Genomic DNA, 23,064 nt, shown 5'->3' on the forward strand with positions numbered 1-23,064 from the left:
GTCACTTAACTTGTTGCAACCCTTCAAGTTCAAGGGCAAGTGAAGTTTATTGTCATTTAACCATATATATGTATATTACATGCATAACCATTCTTCATTGAAAAAACCTTTCTTCAAACCAGTGCACATAACACACAAAACACATGATAACTTATGAAGGTAAGAGTAAAATCTACAGATGACTAACACATAAATAACAAATTAAAATGGATTAAAATTAAGTAAAATTAAGTACCTCCAACGGGATCCCACCACTACTCCGGGTCCAACATATTATTCTCCGTAACTTCCGCCACCTCCAACGGGATCCCACCACTCTCCGGGTCCAACATATTATTCCCCGTAACTTCCGCCACCTCCAACGGGATCCCACCACACTCCGGGTCCAACATATTATTCTCTGTAACTTCCGCCACCTCCAACGGGATCCCACCACACCTCCGGGTCCAACATATTATTCTCCGTAACTTCCACCACCTCCAACGGGATCCCACCACTAAGCACCTTTCCCTCCCCCCCCTCTCTCTGCATTCTGCAGGGATCGCTCCCTAAGCAACTCCCTTTTCCATTCGTCCCCCCCATCCCTCCTCACTGATCTCCCTCCTGGCACTTATCCGTGTAAGCGGAACAAGTGCTACACATGCCCTTACATTTCCTCCCTTACCACCATTCAGGGCCCCAGACAGTCATTCCAGGTGAGGCAACACTTCACCTGTGAGTCGACTGGGGTGATATACTGCGTCCGGTGCTCCCGATGTGGCCTTTTATATATTGGCGAGAACCGACGCAGACTGGGAGACCGCTTTGCTGAACATCTACGCTCTGTCCGCCAGAGAAAGCAGGATCTCCCAGTGGCCACACATTTTAATTCCACATCCCATTTGCATTCTGACATGTCTATCCATGGCCTCCTCTACTGTAAAGATGAAGCCACACTCAGGTTGGAGGAACAACACCTTATATTTCGTCTGGGTAGCCTCCAACCTGATGGCATGAACATCGACTTCTCTAACTTCCGCTAATGCCCCACTTCCCCCTTGTACCCCATCTGTTACTTATTTTTATACACACATTCTTTCTCTCACTCTCCTTTTTCTCCCTCTGTCCCTCTGAATATACCTCTTGCCCATCCTCTGGGTTCCCCCCCACTTGTCTTTCTTCCCGGACCTCCTGTCCCATGATCCTCTTGTATCCCTTTTGCCTATCACCTGTCCAGCTCTTGGCTCCATCCCTCCCCCTCCTGTCTTCTCCTATCATTTTGGATCTCCCCCTCCCCCTCCAACTTTCAAATCCCTTACTCACTCTTCCTTCAGTTAGTCCTGACGAAGGGTCTCGGCCTGAAACGTCGACTGCACCTCTTCCTAGAGATGCTGCCTGGCCTGCTACCTTAAGTATTGTAAGGTATGGAACGGATTAACCAATGACACCTCGAATATGATGTGGCCGGGAGTTCAGAAGCCTGTTGGCTGGGTGGAAGAAACTGTTTCTCATCTTGATCATAGTCTCCTGCCTGATGGTAGAAAGTCAAAGAGGATGCTGGATGGATGGGTGAGATCCTTAATCATACTAAGGGCCCTGTGTACGTAGCACTCCTGATAAATGTCCCTGACGGTTGGTAGGGAGACCCCATGACCCTCTCAGCTGTTCTCACAGTCCTGTGTAGGGACTTCTGGTCCGATGCTCGACTGCTCCCATACCAGATGGAGACGCAACTTGTCAGGATGCTTCCAATGGTGCTCCTGTAAAATGCAGTTAAGATGGCGGGGGGTGGGAGCCTCACTTGCCTGAATCATCTTAGGAAGTGGAGGAGCTGCTGTGCCTTCTTGTTCGGGGGAGTGGTATTCAGGAGAACTCCCAGGAACTTGGTGCACTTAACTCTCTATATGGAGGAGCCATGTTTTCGCAGAGGGGATGGTTTGTCCGCACCTCCTGAAGTCCACAATCATTTACTTTGCCTTCTCCACGTTCAAGCTTAGGTTGTTCGTCCAACACAACTCCACCAGCTGCTCAACTTCCTCTCCATACTCCGTCTCGTCATTGTTCTTGATAAGGTCAACCACTGTTGTGTCATCTGCAAACTTCATGACACAGTTTGAGCTGGATCCTGTGACACAGTCATGCGTCAGCAATGTGAACAGCAGCGGGCTGAGCACACAGCCTTGGGGAGCTCAGTGCTCAACGTAATGGATCAAGAGATGTTGCTGCCCACATGGACTGATTGTAGCCTTACTATCAAGAAGTCCAGTATTCAATTGCAGAGGGAGGTGTTGAGACCCAGCGAGGCTGTTTCCGCACCGGTTTCTGGGGTATGATGGTGTTGAATGCAGAACTGAAGTCTATAAGCAACAGTCTGGCACTGGCATACAAGACCCCATTTTCCAGGTGGAACAGGACAGAGTGAAGATCAATTTGAGCGATACGCAAACTGGAAGGTTTCCCGTTCTTCACTGCTTCATTCAAAAATGGAACTTGCAGAAGCAATTAACAGGTCAAGTGGCATCAGAAGGGAGGGAAGGAGTGAACATTTTGGGGCAAGAATCCTTCACTACTTCTAAAAAATATATATGATACAGTACATTTTAAATTGGAGAGAAGGCCAGGGGCTGGTTACTTTGACAACTTTATTTTGCACCCTATCATAGACCCTCCCTCTGTTCTCTCCACCCTTTCTCTTCTCTGCAATTTAAAACTCACTTGTTTTCTCATTTTTCTAGTTCTGATGAAAGGTCTTTGACTCTATGATTCTCATCTCACTAATACCACTGGTCCATAAGTTCTTCCAGCATTTATGTTTTTTGTTTTTGTTTGTTCTTTGCTCTTCATTGCTCAATTCCTGTCACTGGCATCTCAGTTTCTAGTCCAACTTCAATTGGAGAGTTTGTCTAAGGGTCTCATATGCTAGAGCACACCTCTCCCAGGGTTTTTGGGTAGATGCTGAAGATGTGTTCCAGGTTCTCTCTGCCATTGCAGAGAGGACATGATGGTGCCTCTCTTCTGTACCAAACAAAAAGGTTCACTGGACTAGACAGGATGTCATACACAGTCTGGATCATGAACTTGATGTGCTGGGTCTGCCAGATGTTGAACCAGGAGATCTTCCACCTCAGCACACCCTCCCACCTTGTCCAATCTCCATGCTGCCCCATTCCTTCCATCCTGGTGATACACACTTCCTTGACAGCTGCTTACACCTCTTCCTGGACCAGTTTGCATCTGTCCCTGTCCTGGGCCCCGTCCGAGCAGGTTGAAGGGAAGCTGCCGCCTTGTCTGACCAGACGCCACTGTCCCGACCAGATCCCTGTGCCTCAGATGTGACTCAGCCATCTCCACTGCACCCTAGGCCTTCCACTTCCTGCCAGTCCAGACCTCAATGCCTGCTGTCAAAACTTTGGGTTTGCTGGAATCGCTGTACAGCAGCAAATTTCTTGTGCAAGAAACCATGAACTCTTCATTCAGGCTACTGAAGGGAAGTTGCAGTTTATTCCTCTTCCCTCATTACAATGCATGATATGACGTTTTGTGCCATAGTAAACACACTGTCAATCAGCATAAAAATGTTGGTATGTTTCAAAGACATCAAATCTCATTCTACTAAATGACAAAGACTAGAAGCTCTTAAACTCTCCTAATAACAGAAACTTTCCCAATTGCTGGACTCAATCTGTGAACCATGGTTAGACATCTTCTATCATAGGTACCGGCTCTCTTAACTTTAGAGACAAGGTCTGTGCGTAATATTCCAAATGCACTCTCACCAATGGTCTTGTATTCAAATTGTCGATCAATGAGGCCAGTGTTTGCTCGATTCTTGTAGCATCTAACTCCTGGAGTTTCATTTAAAAAGATATCAGGCTTACCAATATTTTACCCTCTCTAAATGGAATGAACAGCTTAAAATCACTTTGTTACTTTCCCATGTCAGTTATACCTCTGATATGGAGTATGATTCTGTAAAACATGCTGATTTCAATGCTTGTGAACCATATTTGTTGAAAGGTGTGCAGAAACTTCAACTAAGTAGATCCAGACTCTACTCGGGAAAATTGTTTAACGGATAAACTTTTGGTAAGTTGATCGACAACGGCTGAACAGAGAATGAAGAGGCCTTCTGCTTCATGTTAAAGAGCAGATTTCTGGAAGTATTTGCAGATGTTTCAAGAATTTAGTTACTTCTCTATAAAACCTATGCCGATGAGTATATGAATTCACCTGAAAGCACTATGTACACACCTAAATTGTAGCATAATGGGAAATTAGCCACATCACGTGCTTCCATAGATTGCACAAGCTGTCTATGAACTCATTCCTACAGGGCCAGATGAGGACAATGAAGCGCAATAAAACATCTGAACACTGTCGCTCAGGCAGGTATTAACTTCCTCTGCCAAACAGAACCAAGGAGGATGCAAGTGACCATTTTTCAAAAGCACGGTAGCGTATCGGTTAGCTCAACGCTTTACAGTACCAGCAACCTGGGTTCAATTCTCGCCGCTGTCTGTAAGGTGTTTGTACGTTCTCCCCGTGACCATGTGGGTTTCCTCTGGATGCTCCGGTTTCCTCCCACAGTCCAAAGACATACCAGTTTGTAAAGCTAATTGGTTATTGTAAATTGTCCCATGATTAGGCTAGAATTAAATCAAGGGATTGCTGGGCAGCACGGCTTGGAGGGCCGAAAGGGCCTAATCCATGTTTTATCTCAATAAATTAATAAAAATAAACAATTAGAGCCTATGCCAGGATATGGCTGGATCCTTATTAATCTATGTTAATCAGTGTCCTAAAATATTTGCAAGTACAGAGTATCTCAATCCATTTCAATTCCCTAAATGGTAAAGTGTGCTTCATAGATACATTGCTCAGTAAAACCTGTTAGTTTAGTACACAAGCCCCTAAACATAGGTTGCAGTACTTCTTGTGGGGCCAAAATGACTAAGCATATGGCATCTGGAAAGGTAATGAAAGCCGTTGTTAAGCCACAAAATTCCAAGCTCTTTTGGCCCAGTCCTTTGGTTTAGTTGGTTTGATTTGGATTGGCTTAGAGCCAGAACACTACACTGGGATCTTTGATCTTATTTGTAACTGAGATTCACTCCTCCAAGTGGAGCTGGACTTTTATCTCCACTAATCCATTTTCTCATGTCTGCTATTAGGTACTTTCAAAAGCATGAAGTAAACTATTCAGATCTTTTAAAGTCCTTTAAAATAAAACCAAGAAGAAATGTCAACCTGCTGGATAAGAATTAGTTGGTTATTAACAACTACTAGTTAAGGTAGGGTTTTCACCAATCCATATTGCAAGGAGTACATATAAAATTTTTTAAGGGAATTGTTGTTTAATATCCAATTAAAGTATCTGCACAAGTATAATCTTGGAAATATGACAATCAAATTGCTCACAGAAAGCTCAATCAAGCAGTAATTTTATGTCCAATTAATTTATTTTAATAATGTTGATTTGGGGATAAGTAACAGCTCTGACACTGGATGCGGCACTCTTCACTTTTGAAATTATTCTGGGATTATTTATTTCCACCACTGAGTGTAAGGGGGTCTTAGTTAATAATCCACAGTACCTCTGAGGGGCCAATGTTTCTTCACTAACTGACCCATACATGACAGCCACCACAGCCAGGTCAGCTTCCCCCAGTGTTGTCCTCCCACAACCAGCAGGATTCTGTCAGTTGCTCACACTGGTGAGGCCAATGACTGGAAACTTAGAACCAGAAATATCTCAAGGCAGTTGCCAATAACTTGAAGTCCATTTGGAAACTGCTTGGAAGTCACCCTCCAGAAGTTATTTTTTTAAGGAAAGCTTTGACAAAAGGAGGTGGAAAGTCTGGTCAATATAGAAATTATCTTGTTTGCATTAGGTATTGCAATATACAAAAATGGGGAAACACAGTGTGTACTTCATACCGGCAACAACTTAGAAGGAAGTCATTCAGCCCTTTGGGTCTTTGCTGAATCCTAACTCAGCACTCACATCAGCTTCCACCAACGCCAACCCTATTTCCATATACTTCTGTGACTTTTTTTCTCTCTTCAATACCCAGCCAGCTAACTTTTGATTCTTTTTACCACTTATCTATGGTTATATCGACTAGCCACTATAATATTAGGACCTGAGAGTCATAGAAAGACTCAGTATTGAATCACAAACAAGAGGGCATCTTCAGAAGATGGAAATCTGAGCAACACACACAAAATTCTGGAGGAACTCAGCAGGCCAGGCAGCATCTATGGAAAAAAGTAGAGTCGACGTTTTGGGCCGAAGCATTGACTGTACTTTTTCCCATTGATGCTGCCTGGCCTGCTGAGTTCCTCCAGCATTTTGTGTGTGTTGCTCAATATTGAAACATGCCCTTTTGCCACAGCAAGCCCTTGCTGACCATCAACCACAATTATTATAATAATCATGCATTTATCCTATTTTTATTCTCTCCGCATCCTCATCTATGCTCCCCAGATTATACAGCTCATCTATGCTCCCCAGATTATACAGCTCATCTACCCACTGGGGGCAATCTACACTAGTCAATTACCACAGCACCCAGAGGAAACTCACACAGTCATGGGGAGAACAGGCACATTCCTCCATAAACAGCACACAGATTGCTGGAACTATGAAACATGAGGGCTAACTGTTCCACCACCATGCACACCGAATCAAAGAGAATTACATAATTGAGTCTAATTGCTTTCTGATTGTTCACCTTACTTTCTGATCGAATTTAATCACCTCGCCTTCTGTTTGCTTATTGACTTAAGTGAATTTGAAAAAAAATCATATATGCAAAAGGCCTGAATTTGTAGTTCAGGTCACTAGAGTATACTGCTGTTATAACAGCATATTATGTTATGGTACTCGTACATATAAAGCAATATGAGCTGATGCCAATGAAAGTAAGAGGCACAAATTATTTATGACTGCACAGATTTCCCTCGAAACTTAGGTGTCAACAGCAGACCTGGATTTATGAGGCTCATTTTGAGTGCCCAAATATAAATAATTGCTACTCAGTGATGACATTGAAGGCTTGCTGTTTTTTAGGCTGATGTTCTAGCAGAAAGTAAAGGCTTCAGAGAGTAAAAAGGGTGGAAAAGATGAAGAGGAAAATGATTTAAAAAGAGCAGATAAGGTATAAGGTGCAGGTAATATGCAATGTTAAATTGAAGTTCAGATTTCTAAACAGAGGTTGCCTGTGCTACCTGTAATCTTCCTTAAGCATTCAATAAATACTTGAAAAATTCTTACTGTCTGTTTAAAAAAAATGCATTCACTAATTCCAGTTTAATCCACTTTTCCCTCCAGCAGTTCACACCTGTTACTACTTAAACCTCAGTATTTTCCTTTAAGCTTTTAGAAAACCTGGAGAATTATTTTCCAAGTGTCAGAGATGGAACTCTGCACTCACAATAGAGGGGGCTTTTTCTGGTTTGCTGCCAATAACAAGTGGTCACTGTATTAGGACCGCTTCATCTCACGCTAGTCAATGATTTGAATGATGGAATTAATGACTTTGTGGCCAAGTTTGCGGATAATAGGAAGATAGGTGGAGAGGCGGGTAGCGATGAGGAAGCAAGAAGTCTGAAGAAGGACTTAGATAGATTCCGAGAATGGGTAAAGAAGTGGCAGATGGAATGCAATGTAGGAAAATGAGAGGTCATGCACTTTGGTAGAAGGAATAAAGGCATAGACCAGTGAACCCACCAGGAGTGGTACCGTCCCCTACAAGGGGGTGTTAGGTGCAAAAAGAGTCATCGGGGGCGTTCAAGATTCTTGGGTGGGGGCGATAAGCTGCACCCTATCTTGATGCATGAGACCTGACTAGCTGTTAGTAGAGCAGGCATTTCCAAAAAAAAGGATGAGGCACTGGAACACAGGAAGAACAACAGATATGCAGGTGGTGAGCACTTGTCACAACGCATCTGAAACTCAGCAATCTCATCCGACCTTACCAACCAAACAGGCATTATTGGGGATGCATAAATTAGCAACCATGGTGCCCAACAGTCCCTCTTGACTTGTGGCACGGAACACTGGTAGGTCAGTAGACCTTTCAACTTTCCCTACAGATCTATGAAAACAGGTTGTGCAATGATACAGCGCTGGCTAGAACAAAACAGTGAAATAGAGCTAATCAGTGAACTCACCGACACCGAGGATTCCTCTTGAGGTGTTCAAAATGACCTCGGCTTCATTTGTGCAATCAAGAACCATCATTGGGGATTATGAGACCTTACGTGATTGGTCAATCGTGCTAACTGAAATATTATAAAGGTAGTTTTCCGAACACCAGCTCTATCCCGACTAACATTCAGCTTCCAATCTGAATCCTTGTCAATGTAATTTTCACTGTTATGATTGTTTTCATCTTCGCCTCGCCGTTCCTTTGCATGCCGCTACCATCATTCCATTCTTGTCAACTCACTGTCATCATCAATATCCGATAGGCACTCCCAGTTTTTGTTATGTTTATTTTAATTTAGCCCAGTTACTGTTGGATAAATTCATATGGCGTGAGCTCTATGAGTCTGAAGGTGGTGAAGCCTTGAATTCTAATCCTGCTAAGAAACAGAAACCACAGAAAGTGCATCAAAATAATGTTACAAAGCTGAAGTATGGTTTTATTCCGTCCCATCAGATCAGTGACACTCCATGTGTCTTATTTGTAATACTGTACTGTCTAACGAAGCCATGACACCATCAAGATTAGAGGAATACTGTACTTCCAAAAAAGACATCCTGAAAAGGCTACTTATGGTGTTACTCAGTTCCAGAAGATGAAAGAGCATTTGAAAAGCATTTGCCACGAAAGCTAAAAATGACTCGACAGTGGTCTCATTGCTTCTTATAACATTTCCAAAATGACAGCAAAGTGTGGTAAATTTCATGCAATTGGTAAAAGATTAATAATGCCTGCTGTATCAGAAGTGGTCTCCACTGTTGTCAAAATAGATAGCAGTATTCTTAAATCAATTCCTCTGAGTGATAACACTGTAGCTTGTTGTTTTGACAAAATGAGTGAAGACATTGAGTATCAACTATGCACAGAGCTACAAAAACAGAATATGGGATACAACTGGATGAGTCTACTGTGTGAGGCAATGAGGCATTGCTAATAGCATATGCACAGTTTACTAAAAATGGAAAAATTTATAAAGAGATTCTCTTTTGTAAAAAAGTTATAAACAAATATCAACAGATAATCAATCTACAACAAGCTCAAAATGTATATTGAGGATAAAAATATTGCGGTTAGGAACATGATATCTTGTGCAACAGATGGAGCACCATATATGACAGGTTGCCATGTTGGTTTAGTGCTATTTATGAAAAAATAAATCCCAAGTGTGTTTATAATCCATTGTGTAATTCATCATCAACATCTCACAGCCAAAAACCTCAGCCAGCAACTTTTTCAAGCATGACTCTTGTAATATCTGCTATCAACAAAATTAAAGCTCATCCATTATATAGCAGAATATTTCACCAGTTATGCCAAGACAACAATGAAGAGTTTGAACACTTGCTGCTTAACGCTGAAATGCATTGGCTGTCAAAAAGCTGCTGCTTAAAATGTTCCTTTGAACTTTTTGACACTGTGGTTGAATTTTTGCACAAGGTTGACAAGAGCTTTGGAAACAAGATTGAACTTCTACATGGAGATGTGGCATACCTAGCCAATCTGTATGATAAAATCAGCACTCTAAATATGAAACTGCAGGGTGACAATTTCAATTTAATCCAAGCAAACAGTGCAGGCTCCACTTTTATCAGAAAATTGGAAATATATAAGCAAAACATTGGGAGAAGAATGCTGTCACCGTTTTCCTGCATAGAAAGTGTGGCACTCACTTTCACAGATGTTGATTTGCAAGAGTACTACTTACACTTGCAGTCACTGAAAAAGGATTTTCAAAATCGACCCAAGGATCTGGAAATTCTGGATGGTAATTAACCCATTTCTTTGAAAGGTGGAAGAACAGGAAGACAGCTTGCAAGAAGGAATTATCAAAATTCAGAATGATGAAAAAGCAAAATTGCTTTTCAAAAATGTCGGCTTCTGTGGTATGTGGCTACAATGCCATACGAAGTTTCCTACCTTCCATCCTCCTACCTTATTGAAAGAGGCTTCAGTGCAGTGAACCATATACTCACAAAAAACAGAAACTGCTTGGACAGAGAGTGGTGAATCTGTGGAATTCAGTACCATATAGCTGTAAAGGCCAAGTCATTTGCTATATTTAAAGCAGAGGTTGATATGCTCTTAATTAGTATGGATGTCAAAATTATGGGGAGAAGGAAAGACCATGGGGTTGAAAGGGTTAATAAATCAACCATGATGGAATGGCAGAGCAAACTCAATTGAGTGAATGGCCTAATTCTACTCCTATGTTTTATGGTCTACTGAAGGTAGAATTTTGTCCTTTCTGGCAATAAAATGAAGATATTCATTCAGTGGGCACACAGTCTAGAGCATTTGACCTATGTAAGTTCTTTCTTTTCTTACTCCTCAATGATGCAAACATTTGAAAGGTTGCAGTACTGTATGTAATGAAAGCAGATGCTCAGAACACATTCTGCTGCTTTTTATTTTGTGCATGCAGAAGTAAAATTGTCTGGAGCTCAAAGCATCGGAGATGTTAACTCTTGCACCTGATAAAGTTTCCACTTGAAGCCAGTGAGAATAAACAAACCAGTTAGCAGAATGTTGGACCACTGACCATATCTTGTCCTCACCAGATGACTAAACTTATAGACATGCCTTCACTCTGTCCAGATATCCATGTCCCTGGGTCCACCTCTATAGATCCGTCAAATTCTGTGCAAGTTGATAGGATTGTTAAGAAGGCCTTTGGTGTGGTGGGCTTCATTAGTCAGGGGAATGAGTTCAAGAGCAATGAGGTAATGATGCAGCTCTATAAAACTGGTGACATCACACTTGGAACACTGTATTCAGTTCTGGTCATCTCATTATAGGACGGATGTGGAAAGTTCAGAGAGGGTGCAGATGAGATTTACCAGAATGCTGCCTGAATTAGGGAGCATGTATTATGAGGAGAAGCTGAGCGAGCTCAGGCTTTCTGCTTTGGAGCAAAGAAGGATGAGAGATGCCTTGATAGGGGTACAGAAGCTGATAAGAGACATAGGTAGAGTGGACAACCAGCGCCCTTTTTCCCAGGGTGGCAATGGCTAATAAGAGAGGGCATAATTTTAAGATGATTGGAGGAAAGTATAGCGGGATATCAGAGGTAGTTTTCTTACACAGAGAGAGGTAAGTGCATGGAATGCATTCCCCAGGTTAGTGGTAGAGGCAGATATATTCAGGGCATTTAAGAGATTCTTAGACTAGCACACAGCTGAAAGAAAAATGCAAGGCTCTTTAGAAGGAAAAGGTTATATTGATCATATATAATGTCAGCACATCATGGGCCAAGGGTTCTACACTGTGCCGAACTGCTCTCGGTCTTATGTTCTGTGTCCACCTGAAGTGATAATCTGCCATTTCAGAATCAGAATTGGATTTATTATTACTGACGTATATCATGAAAGTTGTTGTTTTGCTACAGCAGTTCTGTGCAAGACAGAAAAACAATATAAGTTACAAAAATAAAAAAGTACAAAGGATAAATAATGAGTTAGTGTTCATGGGTTCAGGGACCTTTCAGAAATCTATGGCGAGGTATAGAAAATACTCTTAAAATATTGAGTGTGGGTCTTAGATACTTGTACCTCTTCCTCTATGGTACTAAGGTGAAGAGGGCATGTCCTGATGGTGATGGTCTTTATTGATGGAGGTCGCCTTCTTGAGACACAACCTCTTGAAGATTTCCTTGAGGGTGGTGAGGATGGCGGGGGGCGGGGTGGGTGGTTTTGCTTGTGATGGAACTAACTGACCCGCAAGTCTCTTGAGATCCTGTACACTAGAACCTCCAAGGCAGACTATGATGCAACCAGTCAGAATGCTTTCACTGTACTCTTGTAGAAATTTGCAAGAATCTTTGGTGACATACTAAATCTCCTCAAACTCTTAATGAAGTAGAGCCACTGGCATGCCTTTGTCATGATTACACCAATGTAGTGGGCCCAGGTTAGATACTTTGAGATATTGATGCCCAGAAAGTTAAAGTAGCTGACCTTTTCTACCAGGTGTGTGCTTTCCTGACTTCCCTTCCTAAAGTTCACAATCAATTCGTAGGTCTTACTGATGTTGAGTGCACAAGTTGTTATTCTGACAGCACTTAACTAGCTGATCTATCACTCCCCTGTATGCCTTCCCAATGTCATCTGAGATTCTGCCAACAACAGTGGTGTCTTTGGTAAATAAATGGATGGCGTTAGAGTTGTGCCTAGTGATGTGTAGGGAGAGTAGTGCAGTGAGGTAAGCACACATCCTTGAGATGCACGTGTGTTAATTGTCAGCAAGGAGGAGATGTTACTATCGATCTGCACTGACTGTGGTCTCTTGATGAGGAAGTCAAGGATTCAGTTGCAGAGGGAGGTACAGAAACCCAGCTTCTAAAGTTTGTTGATTAGTAATGAGAAGATGATGGTGTTTATTGAAGCTCAAAGTATAATTTATTATCAGAATACATACATGTTACCACATACAACCCTCAGATTCTTTTTTCTGCAGGCAAATCTATAGAACAGTAACTGTAGACATCAGAAACTGTAACTGTAAACAAACTGTGCAAATGCAGATATAAATAAATAGCAATAAATATCGAGAATGAAATAACAATATAACAGAGTCCTCCAATGGGTGTAGCTATCCCCTATTGTTCAAGAGCCTGATGGTTGAGGGGTAGTAACTGTTCTTGAACCTGGTGGTGAGAGTCCTGAGGCACTTGTACCTTCTACCTGATGGCAGCAGCGAGAAAAGAGCATGGCTTGGATAGTGAGGATCTTTGATGATGGATGCTGCTTCTCCACAGCAGCGTTTTATGTAGATGTGCTCAGTGGTTGGGAAGGCTTTACCTGTGATGTACTGAGTTGAATCTACTACCTTTTGCAGGATTTTCTGCTCAGAGGCATTGGTGTTCCCATACCAGGCTGTAATTCAGCCAATCAGCACACCTTCCACCACACATATAGAGAGCTTTCCTTAGGTTTTCGATGACGTGCCAAACCTCCGCAGACTCCTGAGAAAGTAGACATGCTGTCGTTGATTACTGAGCTGTAATCCATAAACAGCAACCTGACGTATGTTTTGCTGTTTTCTAGGTGCTCCGAAACTGGGTGGAAAGCCATTGAGATGGTTTCTGCTGTAGCCATATTATGGCAGTAGGGAAATTGCAGCAGGTCTAGGTCATTGATTAGGCAGGAGTTAATTCTAGCCATGAACTACCTTTCACAGTAGATGTGAGTGCTACTGAGTGATAGTTGGTGAGGCAGCTGTTCATGGGCACCAGCATGATTCATGCACTTTTGAAGCAGATTGGAACCTCTGACTGCACAATGAGATGCTAAAGATGTCCTAGGCCAGTGCAGCTTCTCAGTAACTTGCCAGGTACATCATCGGGGACTGACAACTTCCAAGGGTTCACCTTCTTGAAGGAAGTTCCGACGTCCGCCTTTCACAGAGATCACAGGGTTACCAGAAGCTGTGGGGACTTGCATACGCATAGTGATATTTTTCCCATCAAAGCATGCATAATACCTCCATTGTGTGATTAATTGCATTGCCTGATTACCATTTTGTCAAGCATATTTTATGTGCTGGGGAAATCTTCATTCTATGTTGTTCATCTATTCACTGAGCAACATAATGATCTTGTTGGTAGAGCTTACAGCTCCAGTCCCCCGGACCAGTACTGATCATCGGTACAGTCTGCAAAGTTTGCACACTTTCCCTGCAGGCATTCAAGTGAAAACCTCCCTGTACATGGACGGCGTCACCGTCTTCTGCTCTGATCCGAGGTCAGTTCGCAGGTTGATTAGCATCTGCGAACAGTTCGAGTTAGCATCAGGGGCCAGGGTCAACCGCACGAAGAGCGAAGCCATGCTCTTCAGCAACTGGCCTGACTGATCCAGCGTCCCCTTCACCATCAGGTCTGACCACGTGAAGGTGTTGGGGGTCTGGTTCGGAGGGGCTGAGGCGTGCAACAAGAACTGGCAGGAGCAGACTGCCAAGGTGAAACAGAAACTGGGACTGTGGGGAGGGCGTTCCCTGTCGATAACAGGCAAGAACCTGGTCATCATGTGTGAAGTGCTCTCAGGGCTGCTGTACTTGGCGCAGGTGTGGCCCGTGGCCAGTCCCCCACTGCTACAGCTTGGAAATCACCCGAGCTGTCTTCAGATTCGTCTGGGGATCCAAGATGGAGCGGGTGAGACGGACCGTCATGCACAAGTCCCTGGACAACGGGGGCAAGAACGTCCCCAATGTTGCCCTCACCCTGATGGCCAGCTTCATATGTGGCTGCATCAGGTTGTGTGTAGAACCCAGGTATGTGGGCACCAAGTACCACTATGTGCCCAGGTTCTACCTGTCACTCTGGCTACGAAGGATGAGTCTGGCCCCATTCCCATGCAACGCCCCGGTCAGCTGGTCGTTGCCGGCATACCTGTCCTACGTAGCAAAGTTCTTCCAGGAGAACGCCTTTGATCACAGGGCCATCAGGCAGTGGTTGGCACGTAGTGTCCTGCAGGCATTGCAGGAGAAGGACGTGATGGACACAGTGGGGTGGTTCCCTGAGCAGACTGTCCAGTTCATCTGGCAAAATGCTTCATCGCTAGATCTCACCAACAGGCACCAGGACCTCGCCAGGCTGGCGGTGAGAGGGGCCCTCCCAGTCAGATCCCTCCTGTACGCCCGGAATGTCGTCTCCGCACCCCACTGCCCACGGGAGGACTGCAGTGAGGAGGAGTCAGTGACCCACCTCCTTGCACACTGTCAATTCGCAAAGAGGGTGTGGAGGAGAATGGACGGGCTAGTGTCACGTTTCATCCCCCGCAGCTGCATAACAGGGGACTTTCTGCTCTATGGGCTGTTCCCGGGGATGCACACGGAGACCAACATCCGGTGCTGCTGGCAGATCATCAACTCGGTTGAAGACGCCCTTTGGTCGGCCCGAAACTTGATGATCTACCAGCACATGGAGATGTCCGTGGGAGAATGCTGCCGACTGGCACATTCTCGGCTGCAGGAGTACGTGCTGAGGGACGCACTGAAACTCGGTGCAGCCACCGCAAGGACCCAGTGGGGAAGGACCACGGTATAGGTTTCTTCACCGGCGGGAGTGGGAGGGGTCGGGTGGTGGGGAGTATACCCCTCAACAATGATGTGGTAAGGTGAACAACTGGAGTGCCATGTGGGTGGCCATAAGTATGGATATGTACTGACTATAATGGAAACGTATGTAAAGGATGGGAAGTTATTGAATGGTTTATTGTATATATTTATTTTTGAATAAAGTATATTTTGAAATAAAAAAAAATTCAAGTTTATTTCAAAGTCCCAAAGATATCCAAGTTATTTAATTGGCCACTCCACTGTAAGTTTCCCTGAGTGTGTGGGGGAATTGATGGGAATGGGGCAAGAATAAAATTGATATTACTATTGGCTTTTTGTAAATTAGTACTTTATGGTCAGCATGGATGGAATGGGCAGCAGGCCCTGTTTGCATGTTATGTGACGATTTAACACTGCCTTAATGAGTGAAGTAAGCAGATGATCTCTGTTTGCAAAGCTATTGTAACTATTATGTGTTAACACAATTATTCAAGCTATGCAAATAAATGCAAATGTACATCTTTCAATATTATCCTTCATCTGTAAGGATAATTCAATAATTCCATTACAAGAAATGGAAAAGAATAGGGAATTCTGAAAAAGCCACTTCATTTCAAGAGAGCTGAACCGACTCACTATTAAGTGGTGACACTTGAGGAGAATTATTTGTTATGTGTAAGAGAAGGTTAGATATGCAAAAGAGAGAGTGGAAACAGAGAGATTTGCTGATAATTGGAATGACAGGTGACTCTAAAGAAAGGTACATGGTTCATTAGGCAGAGAGGTCTGTTTCTGCCCTGTACTTTTTAAAAACTTTATTTGAAACTTACTGAATTGTGTTCTTGAGGCAGATGTAAAGCATCACAGTGGAACATAGAACATGATTTTTCTTTAGCAATGTTGACAGGAATATGTGTAAAAAGTGTTACTCTTAGTAAAGAAATGTTATGAATTGCATCACACAAACCCATCTCTAACTTTTAATAACAACTTGACTATGGGTTGGTGGCAAGGCAAGTACCAAACCCACCAAGAGTTGTAACTGTCAAGCAAGCCCAAGTAGTTTTAACCACTTTGATTCATTTGACTGTAATCGCTCCAAAATAAGTAGGAAACGGTAGTGGATCACTGATGAAGTTTGAGCCTCAGGAACTTACTGAATATATAAATCATGGGAGGCAGTTTTGGGGAAGTCCTGAGGGAGAATGAGGAATATCTTGTTACACCTGACTACAAAATCTATCTTACACTTAAGTCACTGGTCTTCAGACTATCTACAATAACCGCCTCAGTTGTGGTTTTGCTACCTGCTCAGGAAACAGATTAAATTGGAGCAAAACATGATCAGGTAAATGTCAGGCTATTTTCATTGGGTGTGTAGGATTAAAATCACCCCATACGCATTTCAAATGTGATCTCATTGCTCTTTATGTCCACACCTGGAGAAAAGCTACATTCCAATCAAAAGGTTGAATCTATGTTTAATAAGATAAGCCACTTTGACATTATTTGTGACACTCCTAAAAAAAAACCCATAATTACAGGGAAAAATCTACTCCTATTTTTCACCAAGGCCCAGGGGAATTTATGGAGATGCCCTGTGGAAATGGCTCTAATATGAAAAATACTTGGTCGTAGTGAAATGGGGAAAGGTATCTGTGTAATTTTCTTTCTGAATCTTCCTTTTGCTCCCTCAGACCAATGCAGAAATAAATTCCCACTCTTCTGTCTAAATACATTACAATGCAACTGTGAATTGTGCTTCCTAATGACTGATGTCAGACAGTCAGGACGCACAACTGTTGCTCCCTCCCCATCAACGTCAATGTGGGTGCTGTGTGCTGGGCCCATTGCTGTACACTCTGGTCACACGTGACTGCACAGCCAAACCCTCAAGCAATCACGTTGCCAAGTTCGCTGTTGACACGACGGTAGTGGGGCTCATCTCCAATAACACTGAGGCAGCCTGCAGAGAGGACGTAGAAGAGCTTGAGGCCTCATGGCAGGCAAGTAACCTCTTCCTTCATGTCAACAAGACAAACGAGGTGGTTATCAACTTCAGGAGAACTCACACCCTTCTTTACATCAGCAGCACAGCAGTGGACACTGAGAGCAGTTTCAAACTCCTGGGAGTGTGCATCTCATGCAACATCTCATGGTCCCAGAACACATCCTACTCAGTTAGGAAAGCTCCACCAATTCATCCACTTACTGAGAAGGCTGAAGGGAGCTGGACTGTGCACAATCAGTACTCACGCTATTCTGCAGATGTGTAGTAGAGAGTATGCTAACAAGCTGCATCACTGCCTGATACAGAAGCTACACTGCTCCAGAGTGGAAGGCTCTACAATGGGTAGTCAAAACTGTCCAACGCATCACTGACACCAAACTACTCGGCATCAAGAAGATGTATACAGAAAGGTGTTGAAAAAAGGCCGGTAACATCATGAGGGATCCCTCCCACCCTGCTTGTGAACTGTTCGTCCCACTCCCATCAGGGAGGAGGCTGCATAGCATCCACACCAGAACCAGCACTCAAAAACAGTTACTCTCCCTAAGCAGTAAGGCTGATCAACACCTCCAATGCTACTTTATTACAGTATTTCCCGTCTGTCACCTTATGTATAACCTAGCATTTGCGGACGTACAATCAATCTATATCATCAGCTAAGCTTATGTATTTATATTTATTGTGTGTTTTATTATTGTTATTGTGTTCTACATCTTTTGTAGTTTATTTGTGCTGCATCGGAGTAGCAATAATTTTGTTTTCCTTACACTTGTGTACAGGAAATGACGTTAAGTAATCTTGAAAATTCTAACAATCCTAGTTTTGCCATCTATCCCAAAATCAGAGCATGGAACTTCTTGTCTATATGACAAGTCAGCCATTCAACATACTTATAAATTGGTTAATATTATTCACTAAGATATTCATAAACATTACATTTCATTCTTTCTTGTCCTGACTATTTTACAGATTAACAGAAGCACATAGGGCCGCTGTAAAAGTTATCCGACGTATGCAGTATTTTGTTGCCCGAAGAAAATTTCAGGTGAGGAATAACATTCAATTCAATAAAGTATTCTTGACAGGTCAAAAGAAAAGGAAATAAATGTGCTGGGGGAGGTTTCTGAATTTTGGCCCAGATTTATATTTTGAGAAGGGAGATGTTGTTGAAAATTTTTGATTAGAGATACCAATGATATCTCTGATGTGGGTTGGAAAGTGCTGAATTATTCTTCCAGATCTGGGCTGTTCAATACCAGCACTAAATGGAGCTACGTATAACGTTAGAAGTTGGAGAATGGCCTAGTTTAAGAAAACTATTTCATGTTCTTTGCTGTTATGCCATTTAGTCTGATTAAGGCAAATCTATCATAATAAAATGTCATATTAATTTAAAGCATGTCATTCATTTATTTTCCCATATGCTTAATAACATTGCCAACTGTCCATCTGTGATTGTCACTTACCCTGATTCTCATGTAGTATGATGGCTGTCCTGAAAAATCAACTTCATGGAGTGCAGTCTATCCTTCAGATGAATTCACATTCTAAGAAACAATGTGCATGTTCTTTCCCCTGTTACACAGGAAGAATGTGCAGACATTGCAGGCTAGGCAAGTACTGGAGGGAGTCCTTCCACAGACTTTCAAGTTCATTCCTTCATACTTCACTGTCAGAGAAGATTGGGACTTCTCAGTTGCCTACTGACAGAATTAAATATTGGCAATCCACAAATTACAAAACTGTCAGTCATGTTGATTTCATCGGAGAATGAAATATGATCATGCTCATAAGGCTGAATTACAGCATTCTTGTCCTGCCAGTTCTAATTCATTACCACACGTTTGAGCAGAAGCACATTAACTAGCTGCTGTGTGGCAACCCAATGAATGTTTTGTTTGTGGGGCTGCTGCTGGAAAATTCAGCAGTGTCTGAGGCCCATGGTAGAATGTGCTAGGGATATTGGGTTAACACCAGGCTATGGTTGGAACGTATCTGACTCCAGACCTTCACATGGTAAATGGACCAGGGGTAAAGGTAGATAATGTTAGAGACCGTGCCACTGGTAAAGGAGTAGGACTGAGAATTACTTGAGGTGGCCTTTGATCTAGGCATTAATGCTATAACTGGAGGCTGAAGTCAGCAGTCAGTATCTTGGGTTGAAAAGCCACATGTCAGGGAGCTAGATCAGTCCAAGTAGCAAAAGCAGCAGACTGGTGGATAAGAGTACAGTGATGAAGTTTGGCAAAAGTTGCAAGGTGCTAATTATTTTATAAAGATGTGTGTTATTGGTGTGAAGTAAAAGACATAAAGTTGGGCCGGCTGATGGTGTAGTGGCATCAGCACTGGACTCTGGGATGGATGGTCCAGAGTTCGAACCTGGCCAGGTCCCAACCTGGGAAGCAGCAGTAGAAAGGCCTGAAGAAGCACAGAAGAAAGGCCTGGCAATCTACTTCTGTATCTTGCCATGAGTCGACGACGACTTGACAGCATTCAGCAACAAAGGACATAAACTAATTATCAGAGATCTCCTTGAGTGTTGGCATGTTAAGTTTTGCAGAATAACACGTCACAGACAACTTGAAAGCCCTTGAATGTATGAATGGCCTGTGGACAATGAGGGATCCTCATATGCACTGAAGTATATGGAGGCAGCTTCCACACAGGTGCTGCAAACTTTTAATCACTGCTGAGCATATCAGAGTCCTGTCAGCTCCGCACATCAAATCACAATCCTTGCAGTAAATCCCTGACCGATGTTAATACTTCCATTTTTGTAGAAAATGAATGGTAGTAGAGAATCAAAAAATGTGGTGTCAATGTGATCATCTGTTGTCTCCCTTGGAGGGTGGAAGCTATGCTGTCAGTCGGGACTTCAGGAGCAGCTAGCAGATGATGAATTCACTGCCATTCTGACAAGGATTCATTCCGCGCAGCTCTTGCTTACTATGCACCAACATACAGTTAAAGAGATGGTTGTCTTTTCAAGGAAGCAGAGCAGACAGCAGTGCCTCAGTGAAAAGAATGATCATTAAAGACAGCAGAAATTTTGTAGCATAAAGAAAGACTACCATGCATCATGTTTGTGATTGTGAAGAGCATGGAAGGGTCCAACTCAAGTCAGAATGATGTCGTAGAACTTTGCACCAGTATCTTTATCCATGGTCAGAGAGGATGACAATATGGAAGATCAGTCAAGGCTTTCAAATGAAACCATGCTGCTCTGAGCACTGCTGTGATTGGAGGGATCTCCTGTCTTTTCCAATATTTTTATTAATTAACATATAAGAATACAGAATACAGGGGAAAAATGTATCAATACATTATACTAAATTGCATATAAAGACTCCTTATCCTATATTCATACAGGTCAATTAATTCATAACATTGAAATTATTGTTAAAACAAAATCTAACCCACTACCAAGACCGAAGCTGATTAGTAAAGAAAAAATGGAAAAAAAATTATTAGTCATTTTCTGTGCTTTTACAGCAAATCAAAGGTTTTGAAAATAATTCAGAAAAGGTCCCCACAATGTTTGAAAGTCTTGACTAGATTTAGAGATTGAACATCGAATCTTCTCTAAATTTAAACATGACATCACATCACGTAACCATTGGGCATGAATAGGAGGGGCTGCATCTTTCCATTTAAGCAAAAGTGTCCTTCTGGCCATGAGAGAAATAAAAGCCAAAATGTGCAAGTCAGATAGTTCCAAAATAATATCCTTTTCTCCAACAATACCAAATAAAGCAGTCAAAGGATTAGGCTTAAAGTTTACTTTAAAAAGTATCGAGCAAGTTTGAAATACTTCTTTCCAATATTTTCCAAGACTCGGGCATGTCCAAAACATATGAATGAATGAAGCTTCTCCATTACTGCATTTATCACAATACGGAGATATATCTAAATAAAAACGAGACAACTTATCCTTGGTCACGTGGGCTGTATGGACCACTTTAAATTGTAGAAGAGAGTGGCAGGCACATAACAATGAAGTGTTAACCAATAAAAACTTGATTCCAAGTTTCCTCAGAAATTGAAGTCTGTAAATCTTGTTGCAAAAAATTTTTAATTTTATCTAAGGGATCTCCTGTCAAACACTATTATAGTTTAAAGTAGCATCATTGACCTGCCTTCCAGTAAACTACATCTGCCCCATGATAGAGTGCCTTCAAATGGTCTTAGAATCATAGAAAAGTACAGCACAGAAACAGGCCCTTTGGCCCATCTAGTCCATGCTGAACCCTTTAAACTGCCTACTCCCATCGACCTGCACCGGGACCATAGCCCTCCATACCTCCACTATCCATGTACCTATCCAAACTTCTCTTAAATGTTGAAATCGAACTCACATGCACCACTTGCACTGGCAGCTTGTTCCACACTCTCACAACCCTCTGATTGAAGAAGAGTCCTGTCGGGTTTTTCTTAAATTTTTCATCTTTCACCCTTAACCCATGACCTGTAGTTGTAGTCCCATCCAACCTCACTGGATAAAGCCTGTTTGTATTTACCTATCTATAACCTCATAATTTTGTATACCTCTATCAAATCTCCCCTCAATCTTCTATCTTCCAAGGAATAAGGTCCTAACCTATTCAGTCTTTCCATATAACTCTGGTCCTCCAGTCCTAGGCAACATTCTTGTAAATTTTCTCTGCACCTTATTTACATCTTTCCTATAGGTAGGTTACCAAAACTGCACACAATACTCCAAATTAGGCCTCACCAACGTCTTATACAACTTCAACATAACAGCTCATCCCTAATACTCAACCTCCTCAGACATATCTTCGGGTAGCCAGGTCGAGCGGTCACTAATGCACACTTCTATCTGGCTGACACTTTAAGAGACTACAAAGTATCTTACTACTGCTCCCTACCTTATGCACCCTGTACATTGATAGAGCTGATATTGGCTGAATTAATGGATTTTTGGATACACCTTTGTGGATCCATTACCTGGTTCTGCTGGATGAATGTGTATATTGTTGGTGTGGTAGCGATAAGAGGAAGGTGTAAATGACCCAATGCTGGAGAAACTCGTCATCTCAGTAATATCATCAAAATGGTCATGACTAAGTGGTGGAGTGGATGGGTGCTGGAAAAGGACCTCACAAAGAAGCAGATCTGCCTTTTTATCTGTCTTTCTGTTCACACTCCACCCTTGCCTCTGAGGTAGTATTCCTACCTCTGGACCAGAAGTTTCCACGTTGAAACCTCGCTCCAGATATGTGTATGTAATTGTATGAGCCAAGGGAATGTGGTCTTCTGAGACATGCTATTTTTAACGGTAAGAAGGTATATGAAAGTTCTTTCTGCCCTTTCCATTTGAAGGGGAGTCTTTTGGTAATCAGAGCAGTTTTTACTTTCCAATCAGCTTAATCAAAATGATTTAAGTGCTTCTCTATGAATTACATGTGTGACCTTACTATACACAAAGTGGCTACTACATTTTACTACATTATAATGACAACTATATTTCATGAATAATCATGGCTGTGAAGTAATGCCAAAAATGACGAAGGTACTATACAAGTCAGATTTTATCTTTTGATTGCCAAAAGAAAGGAATTTCCATTTATACATCTATTAATTTTGCTGCAACAAGTTTTAGTGTTTACTGATTTTATAATTGTTAAATTCATAGTATTTTGGGGATTATTTCACAGCAAGCAAGAAAACCGTATGATGTACGAGATGTTATTGAACAATATTCCCAGGGACACCTAAATATGATGGTCCGGATCAAAGAACTACAACGAAGGTAAACTTTAATAAATATTCCACCAACTGCTATAGTCTGTTTCT

The 23,064-nt window shown here is 42.3% G+C and overlaps 1 protein-coding gene across 1 annotated transcript in view; it reads left to right on the forward strand.

Annotated features, from left to right (window-relative positions):
* The window catches only part of kcnq1.2 (potassium voltage-gated channel, KQT-like subfamily, member 1.2), a 379,236-nt gene that overhangs the window by 349,715 nt on the left and 6,457 nt on the right, over positions 1–23,064 (forward strand). The window contains 2 exon segments of the mRNA XM_072269294.1: positions 18,220–18,295; positions 22,926–23,020. Of these exon segments, the coding sequence (XP_072125395.1) occupies positions 18,220–18,295; positions 22,926–23,020 (171 nt within the window).

This window comes from Mobula birostris, chromosome 9, assembly GCF_030028105.1.
Source record: "Mobula birostris isolate sMobBir1 chromosome 9, sMobBir1.hap1, whole genome shotgun sequence".
NCBI lineage: Eukaryota > Metazoa > Chordata > Chondrichthyes > Myliobatiformes > Myliobatidae > Mobula > Mobula birostris.